The 12,036-nt window shown below is 22.5% G+C and overlaps 2 protein-coding genes across 2 annotated transcripts; both read right to left on the reverse strand.

Annotated features, from left to right (window-relative positions):
• Positions 1–405: 405 nt before the first annotated feature.
• LOC145844452 (uncharacterized) lies at positions 406–4,439 on the reverse strand. The gene is made up of 11 exons (XM_082951853.1): positions 4,320–4,439; positions 4,111–4,202; positions 3,173–3,236; positions 2,863–3,045; positions 2,699–2,784; positions 2,038–2,119; positions 1,579–1,782; positions 1,394–1,485; positions 1,032–1,107; positions 680–871; positions 406–550 (listed from the first exon to the last, which is right to left on the reverse strand). The coding sequence occupies exons 1-11, from the start codon at positions 4,407–4,409 to the stop codon at positions 458–460; spliced, it is 1,254 nt and encodes a 417-aa protein (XP_082807979.1). The 5' UTR covers positions 4,410–4,439; the 3' UTR covers positions 406–457.
• A 44-nt stretch (positions 4,440–4,483) lies between these two features.
• LOC145845174 (uncharacterized) lies at positions 4,484–8,813 on the reverse strand. The gene is made up of 11 exons (XM_082952595.1): positions 8,769–8,813; positions 8,325–8,525; positions 7,723–8,229; positions 7,314–7,402; positions 6,831–6,927; positions 6,412–6,618; positions 6,254–6,333; positions 5,822–5,993; positions 4,983–5,074; positions 4,625–4,700; positions 4,484–4,507 (listed from the first exon to the last, which is right to left on the reverse strand). Exons 3-11 carry the CDS (start codon positions 7,858–7,860, stop codon positions 4,484–4,486), a joined length of 975 nt encoding a protein of 324 aa, XP_082808721.1. The 5' UTR covers positions 7,861–8,229; positions 8,325–8,525; positions 8,769–8,813.
• Positions 8,814–12,036: the final 3,223 nt, after the last annotated feature.

The raw sequence follows: 12,036 nt of genomic DNA on the forward strand, positions 1-12,036 counted from the left end.
GTCAAAAAAAGTAAATTATGTTATGGTTAAAATACAATAAAAAAGTTTTCAAAAATTCAGTAAAATTCATTACAGCGTAATTAAAACTTTTGAAACAAACATTTAAGCTTAACTTTTTGCAAAACTGAGAAAAACAATTTAAAAAAAGTTAATAAAATTTAAAAACTATTTAATATTTTAAAATGAAATATCGTTAGACAAATTATGACATTAATACTTTAACGAAGCAGTATTGCAATAGTAGAAGATACAAAACTTAACTAAGAAAAATGTTATAAAGTACAAAAAAAAACTTTTCACAACTACAATCATAAATTGCAATTTCAAAATACTATTTCAACTACAATAAAATATATTTCTACCAAAGTATATACATTTCATATTAAAGTGAGAGCTAAGTTATAAGTTAAAATCAAGAACTTAAATACAAAAAAAGGCTTGTTACTTTACTTTTCCGTTAAAAGTTTAAAATTATTGGTTGTTTTCTTCTTTTAAGAAAAGCTTTGAGCAAAGTAGTAGCAGTGCTTGACTTTACAGTGAACTCGATTTCCTATTTAAACAAATTATTTTCTTTGATTTATAAGTTTATAAATTACATTTTAGTTTTTTTTATAACTTGGTAATTTTAGAAAATAATTATTTTATACAAAGTTTTCAGAAAAAAAAAAAATGAATTTACTTCGTTAATAGCCAGGTCTAATTCGTTCAATTTTTTGGAAACTTTGGAACATATACCAGTTTGTGTTTTGCTTGTGACTGTATGATCTAATATTATTTGAACTCTTCTTACTTCAAATTTATCAATAACTTTTTGAATTATTAAAAATATTTTTCTATCGTACCTTACCTTGTTCACAACAAATTCATCCATCTAATAATGATTTAACATATTTAATTATTTTGACTTCATACAACATTTAATTTAAAATTATAGGAATACTTTTTATTGTAATCTATAAACATTTATAATGTAATTACTTTTTGATAACAACCAAACTAACTTTTTAATAAAAACTAATAACATATCATACTTGTATAATTGAGCGTGGTAAATTGTTAAGAAAATTTTTCATCAAGTTTATTTCAGAACCATTACCACATATTATGCTGAAACATTAGTTAAGAGTAAAATTCTTTAAATTTAATATCTATAACGAATTTATTTGTATTTAATTTAAATAACGAGGCTATAGTTAATTAAGTCTAAATTAGTTTATGTAAAGAATATAACTTGAATTTCTAAATCATTCTTGTTAAGCATGACTTGAAATAAAAGAGGTAAAATTTTAATACGAAACTTATTAGCTTAATAAATAAACACTTTAATTCTTGAATCTTGTACTCATTTGTTTAATTAGTCATTTATTTAGAAACTAAAACCAAAAAAGTAAACTCTGTAATCTTGATTTTTGTTATACTTTTGTTTATAATCTCAATCCGTATAAAACCTTTTCCCTCAGAATCATTGATAACGATTGATGATTTCTAAATAATTGGTTTAATTTAGTTAAAAGAAAAAAAAATGCGTTATAAAACAAAAAATAATACTGTTTTAGACTACTAGTTGTTACAACTAACATTATTAGAACTCAAATTTATGGTTTCGACGTCAGATATATTTCTTGCAAAACGAGTTATGATTTCGAGTTTCGTATGAAGTGTGAAAGAATTCATCATTTGAATAAAAAATTTTTTAATTGTTAAATCATTTAGAATTGTTAAAATGGTTGATATCAATTTCTCATCAAAACTTTTCAAACTATTAATATATAACTCTTCTATCTGTTTGTGCAACGAAATTTTATTTTTACATTAGTTGTTTGGTTTATACTATTCATCATTTTAATATTAGTCTACTGAAAAAAATAATAAAAAACAAGTTTTGGAGAAAGTTTTGATTTATGATAAGCGAGAAAAAGCGTAATTTTTTCTAGAAGTATATTATTAAGCTAGATGTCAAACACATGTTTGAATCTTTGTATACTTTTGTCATCTTGTTACCAGTTTTAAGAAGAAAATTATTTAAAGTTAACTTACTATTGCATCATAGTATAATATAGTGCATAAGTGATGAAGAATATTCTTTTCATTCAAGCGACCAGCATCCAATGAAATTTTTCTAAAACGTAAATAAAACTATTAAAATACAGTGTGTTTTAAAACACTAAAAATTTTTTTATGTTATACTCTGACTAAAACCTTCTAATAGAAATATTAAAAATACTTAAAATTCATGGTGATTAATATTATTTCTTACGTTTATTTTATGAATATATAAATTTAAATTAAATTAAAGATACCTGAGTGGTTTTGTTTGTTGAAAACGTTATCAGTATAAAGTTAACAGTTTACGTTTATCAAAAAGTTTATAAAATTTATTTTGTTTATGTTTTGATATTCACAAATATAGTTGGTGTTAAAGCTATTGCAGGAACTTCAAGCTTAATGTAACTTAAAAATTCTGTTTCAAAAAGTAGGTTTAAAACTTTTTATATCTAAAACTATCTTGAAAACTGAAATAAACTATTAAAAAAAGTTTTGATTAAAATAAATTTTTAGAACATATGTGTAGAAATAAAATTCAAGTTTAATATATAGTTATGTCTTTGGTCAAAAAGTTTTGATTTTAGATATAGATATGAAATATGACAAAAAATTAAGATCTTTGATCAATAATATATAAGTATTAATGGCTTACTTAAAAGTTACTATACTTTTTCGTTCTCCTTTAACCATTTCTAAAAGATTTATACCTTTAAAGTTGAGTACGATAAATACTGTTCCCTGTTTTACAAATGTTCAATTAGTTTACAAGAGATTTTATTTTCATAAACAACATAATTTAAATAGAAGTAAACTTACTTTATCAAACGTTGTATTTAATAAATACACTTTTTCTAAAATCTTGAAACAAATTTCAGTTTGTTTTTCGAAACATATGAACATAAAACGAATAGTTTTCACTTTAACTAAACTAAGGGCTCGTTGAATTAAAGAAAATATTTCTTCATACTTTTCGACTTCGTAGAAAGTAAACTCTTCCAACTATTAATTAAATTTAGACAAAAAGTTATGTCAGAAAACTATATAAATATTTTTACTAAGTTAATTGGTATCGCATTAACATTATACTTAAATAATTTTAAATTAATGTTTATTAAAAATACCATACTTGTAAATCCGAGTTAGCAAAGTTCCTCATCAATCTAGTTTCATACTTGTCATTGGAATAAACACTAAATTGGAAAGACATAAACTGATTAAAATATAGCACAGTATACTTGAAATTTTTAACTAATCTTAATTTTCTTTTCGTATTTCTAGTTTAGAAAACTTAAGTACAACTTGTAAGTAAAATTTAAAAGCTAATTAAAATTTTTGTTCGATTGTATACGTAACAAAAGGTTTAAAAATATCAAATAAAGTTATATATCAAAATCAGAGTTGTTTGTTGCAATAAAATTGTATCCTAAAATGTAAATGGTCTTTTAATATACTGTTTGACAATTTTTGTAATTAAAGATAACAGTTGGGCTTTGTAAACATTTTACGCAATATTTACTGAAACAGTTTAAAAATAAGTCACTTATTAAAACTTTTCGAAACTGAAACAGTTCTCAAGTAATTTATAATACTATACACATTATTTATATATATAAATGGTCTTTTACCTTATAGCTTACATGTAAGTAAAAAAAGCAAGCTTTAAATTTGTGTTTTAAAGTTTAAATTGTGTTTTTTTTAAACACCTAAGTATTTTTAATAAAGTTTGTTGATATTCACTTACTTAAAAAAACATATAAACTATACACGCTCAATTAAGTTTTAGAAAAGCTTAAGAAGCACTGGTAGAGAAAAACAGAAATATTGTATACAATTTTTCATTAAAATACAAAAACTTTATGACATGTTGTAACATAGAGTTTTTTTTTAGTCGTTTAACAATTTTTTTATATTTTAGTCATTTAATAACTTTTAGCTTGAGTAAATATAGTTTAGTTTTGTTATGTAAACAGGTCTTTTTTTTTGCATAAAACACTTGCTTTAAGAATTGTTGTTTTTGCGTTTGTTTTACATTTTTATTTTTTGTACAGTTAAAAGTAAGCTTACTGAGGGACACATAGTTTCGATCGGTTTCCAGTTTTCAACTTCACTTTTATTAATTTTTTACCTTCAAAACTAATTATGACCATTGAAAATTCCTGTTTAAAAGAAATATTTTTAATAGTAAAGGAGATTTTGAACTTCATTTTTAAATAAAAATGTACAAAATACTATATTTTTTATTGTAAGTGTTTAGCAACAGAATATCAACTCACTTTTTGAATACTCTTTAATTCAGAAACTTTTTTAATAATCTTTAAGAATATTTCAGATTGTGTTCTTGTAGCTACGTCACTATCCAACATTATACTAACAATTTTTACTTTTACCAAATAAAGAAGTTGTTGAATTAAAAAAAATGATTTTTCATCAAATATTTTCACTTTGCTAATAACAATTTCTTCTGTCTTTTTTTATAAAAAATGAATATTTATACAAAATTTATAACATCTTCATGGAATTGTTAGATATAAATAAAGTCATTAACACTTTGAACTATACTAAATGGAACAAAACTTACTTGTGTATTTAAATTAGCTAATTCTGTAATGAAGTTCTTTAACTTTTTTTCTTTAAATGTCGCATGGCAATAAATCCTAAACATTTAAAAACATCAACTGATTAAAATAAATTTAACAAAGTCTAAATTAGGATTTCATGTAAAGAATATTTAGGATTAACAATAATAATAAAAAATGTTTATTATTATTTAACTTTTGAGCAGACTGTAATGTTAAACTATTTTGTCATAACTTACTATACTTTTAGTTGATTAAAACAAAAAAAAATTTAAATAAAACAAGCGAAAGCTAACAAAAAACATTTTAATTATACTAATTTTTGATTTATTTATAAAAGTAAACTATAAGTTTGTAAACTTTGCCATGTATGTTTCCATTTGTTTCTGTTTGTTTAAATCCGCTTGCATAATAAGTTTTTCTTCGTTATCAATTACAAAAATTGATAAATTCTGCATTTTAAACTACTTTAATGAATATTTCAAAGTATGTAATAAAAATTAATTATTAGTTGTTTAATTAAAAAAAGACACGTCTATGCAACTAAAGTTTTAATAATTCATAGCATGGTGTACCAAAAACGGTTAGGTGTCAATTTTACACGAGTGGACAAATTTCACGAAGACACTTTTGCACGAGGGGGTATTTTTGCAGTAGCAGATAATTTTGCACGGAAACATTTTTGCACGGGTTAAAACTTTTTTTTTTAGTTTTTTATTAGTTTTATTACTATTTTATGAATTATTTTAGTTTCTTTATTTATTTTATTATCACTGTTACTCCTAACCCTTACCCTCGGTCAGTAACTTTTTTTTTCATTTTATATGTATGTATATACTTATTTTTTTTACTCTCGTGCAAAAATGACCCTTGGTGCAAAATTTTCTTTGTGCAATTTTGTCTCCTCGTCCAAATTTTTCTTTGTGCAATTTTGACCCGTTCCCACCAAAAACATTATTGTTCTCGCCTACCCTGAATGGGCGATATTGCTCACTTTGATAAACCCCGATTGTAGCCCTTAAAAATAATGTGCTAAAACAAAATTATTTCATCTTTTAATTGATAAAAACTTAAAAATATTTACATCTGTTTAATAACTTTTTTTTTTTTTTTTACACTTTTTATCTGTTATGTATGAAAAATTTTTTGTTTTTTTTTAACAATTTGATAAAACTAACGAAGCAAAAATAAAAACTTACTTTGCTAAAAGCCATTTCTAACTCTAACAAAAGTTTTGAAATTTTGAAAATTAAATCAGTTTGTGCAGTGCCTGTTACGTCATAACGAAGTTTGATGCAAAAAGTTTGCAAGTATTTGATATTTAAAACTTTTTTCATTAGTGTGAATTCTTGGTTGAATCCATAAAAAAAGCTAAAATTAGTTTTTAAATTTACAACTAGTTAAAAGAAATCAGTTTAAATATCTTCTAAAACTATAATAATAATATTTCTATTTAATTTTCTATACTTATTCTGTCATAGCATAAACTTTTTAAATTCAAAAGATAATAAATTTAAAATTTTTATTTTATAGTTTTTACCGAAAATGTATAAAGCTAATATATTTATTTCTATTTTTATATTTTTTATTTATAAAAAATAGATTTATAAAGTTTTGTAAAAACAAATAACTATGAAATTTTTGTCTTTGTTGGTTTTCCTTCAACTTGCAATAAAGTGTTATCTCCATGATTTATTTCAATTCTCGGTTCCTAGTATAAAAAAAAATTTAAAAAGTAAAATATTAAATTAAGTTAAGTATATTAAAAAGGACTTTTCAAGTAACTTACGGTAGCGAATTTGAAATCGTCCATGGAACATATTGCCATTGAAATATTTGACAACATTTTCAGCTCTGTTTCAAAAGTAAAATCACTCATCATTTGAAAACGAAAAGTTTTAACTTGAATGTTATATATTTTCAAAAAAAAACTCTTGTCAAAATTTTCACCATATATATACGAGTTATCCACATTAAATAAACAAATTTCTCCCATCTGTAAATTTAATCAAATTAGAATAATTTGGACTGCCACTACAACTTTATTATTACTTTACAGTAATAATGTTATCTTATTTAAATACGAGTAAAAGCATATTTAAATATTCAAAACGTTAAATCTTAAGATATAAATTGTTTTTATTAATCTTAAAATTTTAATAAAGTTTAGTTCGTGTTCATATGTATACTAAAAATAATGTAACTTACTTTTTTTCCCGAAATGGATAAATAGTTTAAAACTTCTTTATTTGCATCTTCATTATAATTACTAACATATATTTGAATACTTCTAAAAAACACGTCACTAAGATTGTTTAATCATTAGTATCATAAAAATATTTATTTTTCTACAACTACTTTTTAAACAATGAAAAGGTGAACACTGTGCTTGTTAGTTAAGAATTTAAACTAAGGTGTTAAAGCATCGTTTAAAAACTGCCGAAATGTTCTGTATGAATAATATATGTAGTTTACAAACATCTTTTTTAAATTGAATTACTTAATTGAAAAAAAACAGAACATACGTTTGATAAAAACAAAAAATTGTTTATAATCTTTAGCTAGTACGATTTGAAATAAATAGCACTTTTCTTACTAAAAAATAACACTAAAGTTAAACGAAAAAACAAAAACACTATGACGTAATTATTGAATATTGTACAGTACAGATATTCAGTGCAGTATACTTACTCGAATAAATCGTTTGGATGATCATATTTACTTAATTTTACTTTCAATAAACTTCGTTCTTCAAAATTTTCAACGATGAATGAAAATGTCTGTTTACAAAATTTAATTGTAACTAGAAATAAATTTTTGTTTCTAAAATTGTTAAGTTATTCAGTTATGCAGAATAATTTAATAAAACTCTTCTTTATAAAAAGCAAAATAAACTTTTAAAATAATTTATTTGTTTAAATATTTGTTAACTTCAACAACTAAAAAGTTCAACCTGCTTACTCCATTTATACACAAATCTAGTACATTATCTTTATATCTCCTGTTTTTTGTGTATGTAATACACTTTTTAGAATAAAAATCAATTCAAAATTAAGTTTAATGATTTAATAAAGCAAATGAAGCATAAAAAAAAACTCACTTTATTAATAGTCATATCTAATTCAAGCAAAACTTTTAAAACTTGGACACATATTTTAGATTGTGTTGCGTTTGTTACGTCATAACTCAGTTTGATGCAAATAACTTGTAAGTTTTTAGAGTTTAAAACTTTTTTCATTTGTATAAACTCTTCGTTATTTCCATATAAGAAACTAAAATTAGTTTTGTAATTAAATGTAAATAAAAATAACAGTTCAAAACTTTTCTAAAACCACAACTCTAATAATATTTTTATCCAGCTTTGTTTGTTCTTTTGTAGCTCAACATTCTTTTAGTTGGAAAACTTATAAATTTAAAGTTTAAACTGTTTAGTTTATACGGATAACAAACAAATACCTTAACTTATTTCTATTTGATAATTTTGTTTATAAAACACTTATTTGTAAATTTTTGTAAAAATAAATAACTATGAAATTTTTGTCCTCGTCAATTTTCCTTTAATTCGTAAAAATTTTTTATCTTCTTGTTCTACTTCAATTCTCGGTTCCTAATAATGTAAAATAATATTAAATGTACGATAAAAATAGTAAAGTATTAAACATTTTTTCAAGTATATTAACTCAGTTTTTGCTAGTAACTTACTGTGTCGAATTTTAAATCATCCATGAAACATATTGCCATTGAAATTCTAAAAATTATTTCCAGTCTTTTTTTAAAAGTAAGGCCACTAATCATCATTTGAAAACGAACATTTTTAACACGAACGCTATATACTATCTTAAAAATTTCAACATACCATGATAATGATTTAGATTCTACATTATATATACAAATTTCTTCTACCTGTGTATTTAGTAGAAACACCAAAGTATTTAAGAATACTTAGTTATGTTTTATAACTATTTTTTAATTTTTAGATATAGTACCGTTGTTAATTTGAATACAGCATATGAATATTTGTTATAATTAAAATATACTAAAGTCTTCAACATTTATTATCATAAACTCAAAATTGCCTCACTGAACTTTGTACAATTTTAAGTGTCTCCTTGTCTATATACGTATAAAAAGTTTAATTCAACTTACTTTTTTCTTCGAAGCACATAGGTAGTCTAAAATTTTTATTATTTCAAGTCCATCAGAATCACTGACATTGAATTCAATATTTCTACAAAACACGTTACTAAGATTGTGATGTCAAGGAAATCAACAAAAAAGTATTTTTAAAAGAGTGATTATTGTAAAAATAATATGTAAACAAAATTTTTGTTAGTTTTAAATTTGAACTAAAATGTTTTAACATATCTATACTGATATCTAAAGTGATAAAATTAGTTTAAGTGTCAATTTTTTGAATATTTACAATCTTCAATAGAATGACTTACACTTAGAATGATAACATTTTTGTTTATTTATTAAGATAAATATAATAAGCCGGAACGGGTCAATTTTGCACGAAGACAATTTTGCACGGAGGGTCATTTTTGCTTGAGAGTAAAAAAAAACAGAATAAAAATATAAATACAAAACAGAAAAAAATCTTAAAAATAAATTAATAAAAAAAAACAAAAAGAGAAAAAAAATTTACTGACCGAGGGTAAATGTAATGCTAAAAAAAAAACTTTTAAAAATAGTTTAAAAAAAAAAACAAGAAATACAAATAAATAAATAAAAGTTAATGAAAAAGAAAAAAAAGCTACCGACCGAGGGTAACAGTGATAGTAAATATGAAAAAAAAAACATTATTAAAAATAAATAACAACAATAAGTTACCGACCGAGGGTTAAGGTTAAGGGTAACAGTGATAGTAAAAAAAAAATTAAAATATTAATTTAAAATAAGTAAAAAACTGGTTTTACTTGGAGCTAAAATAAAAAAAAAAATAACTTATGCTTCATTAGTAAGTTTCTAAACGTTTTTATATCTCTTTACACCATAAAAATTAATTACTCATAGAATAGGTTTTTTTGGTCCTTTTTTCTTAGTTTTGCTTTTAATATACTTTGTTCCTCAAAATTTTCAACGATGACTGAAAAAGTCTGTTTTAAAAATTTTAAATTTCTACAAGAAGTAAACTTGTGATCCTAAAGTTGTAATATTAATCTATTGTATTTAAAAAGATAACACAATTTTTATTTTAACAAACTTAAAAAACTGCTTATGGTAAAATCCTTTAAAAAGTTGTTTTACTTTTACACAAGACATTCTTAAGAGATATGAAAGAATACTTAAGGTTTATTCAAAAAAATTATAAGTTATAAAAAACTTATTAGTAGATATAGACATATAACATAGTATGTATTAAGAAATAGCAAACAGAAACTTAAATAAAATTCAAGTTTAGTTTTAAATTAAACAAAAAGTTCACTTCAAATAAGTATAAATCGAACAACACACTGTAAATAAAATCTTATATATATAAGCATATATATATTAAAAGATTTTATAAAAAGTTCTAGTCGATAGTGCTCTACAAATTAAATTGGAGCTAAATATTAATATGGTTATATTAAAAAAAAAGATTTATACGACGCGAACACGAATAGTTTGAAACAATTTTTTGATGTAGTTTATAACATTTTTCTAATACAGTTTAAAACGTTTTTCTGATAAATTATTAAAAATGCATAAGTTCTTAATCTAACAAGATCAGCGTATATTTTTAAACTCAACTTACTGTACAATAAACTTCATTATTACTAAGTCATAATAGTAATAAAACTTTCAAGTTCTAAATTTCTGTTTAACATTGTAAATAAGCTTTAGGTTATTGATGAGTATATGAGGTTATACATCTAATATACGAAAAAGTCGTATAAACCTATTGTTTTTCATATAATCAAATAAATATTTAGCTCCGATTCAACTTGGAGAGTACTATCGACCTTAACTTTTTATAAAATAGTTTAATATATATTTATGTCTTACTTTCGAAATAAAATAAGACTAATTACTCTATCTGTCATTTTAAAAGAAGTTAAGCGAAATTGTTCAAATTATAAAACTTTCCATTATACTTATTAATTGTAACTACTAAAAAGAAAAGATGGCTTACTCTATTAGTAGAAGAATGTAATTCAGATATATTTATAAAAATTTCGGAAATAATTTTATTTTCTTCGTCGTTTGATAGGTCATAATGCAGTTTTATGCAAAAAACTTCTAGTTGAATAGTAGTTAAGACTTTTTTGTTAATATAAATAGTTCTTCGTTGCATTCTCTTACGTTTGAAAATCCAAACTTCTCCACCTTTTTAATAATTGAAACTAATTATTGTAAATCAATTTTGGAAACTTTGATTATGTATTTAAACAGTTGTTACAAGCTCGTAGTTCAAGTTCTAATAAATAAAACTTAATATTACATCTTAAAACTTTGCTGAAATATATTTTCTAAATTAGTTAACACTAATTATTTTTTTATCATGAAATATTATAAGAAAAATATGAACAAATGTTAAAACAAGTTGATAGTATTATTTTCTATAAATTAAATCTAGCTATAATTTTTTTTTTTTTTAAACTAACTTTCACGCAATATTTAACTTTTTCGGATTTTAGTAATAATATTTTCAAATATTCTTATTTGAGTGAAGTTTCGATTTATGTTTTAATTAACTATAAACTAAGGACATTAGTTTTTTTTATGAAACTAGATGAAATTTTAAGTCATAAATTTCATTATACACCATGGTTTCTCAAAATCATTTTTGTAGTCGCCCATTTGGCAGAAACTTAAAAAACTATCGCAATCTTTATTAGATATCGCTCTTTAGAGAAATTGATTGAAGAATACTTATTCGTTTTCTAAAAATAATACTTTACTTTTAGTATATAGTACCTTTGTTAATTAAAATAATAAAAATATCTATTATAGATAAAACCATTCAAAATTTTCAACAAATGTTATCATAAACTTATAATTGCTTCACTAAGCTTTGTACAATTTTAAGTTTTGTCTTGTCTTTATACGTATAAAAACTTTAATTTAACTTACTTTTGTTTTCGAAGCACGGAGGTAGTCTAAAAGTTTTATTATTGCAAATTCATCAGAATCACTAACATTGAGTTCAATATTTCTATAAAATAAAGTCACTGAGATTGTTTAGTCATATAAATCAAGAAAATTTATTATTTAAATTTTATATATTTTTAAAATGTAAGGTTAAGATTCTTTTTGTTAGTTTTCAACTTTAATTAAGGTGTTTTAGAATACCTATATTCATATTTTTAGTCTTTTACTTAGTTTAAATGTCAAATTTTATGGATATTAACAATCTCTAACAAAATAATTTACATTTAGTATGGTTACATGACAATTCAAACTCCTACATTTCAAACTCTGACAATTCAAG

The sequence above is a fragment of the Thalia democratica genome, chromosome 9 (genome assembly GCF_965202585.1).
Source record: "Thalia democratica chromosome 9, ktThaDemo2.hap1.1, whole genome shotgun sequence".
NCBI classification, from domain to species: Eukaryota; Metazoa; Chordata; class Thaliacea; order Salpida; family Salpidae; genus Thalia; species Thalia democratica.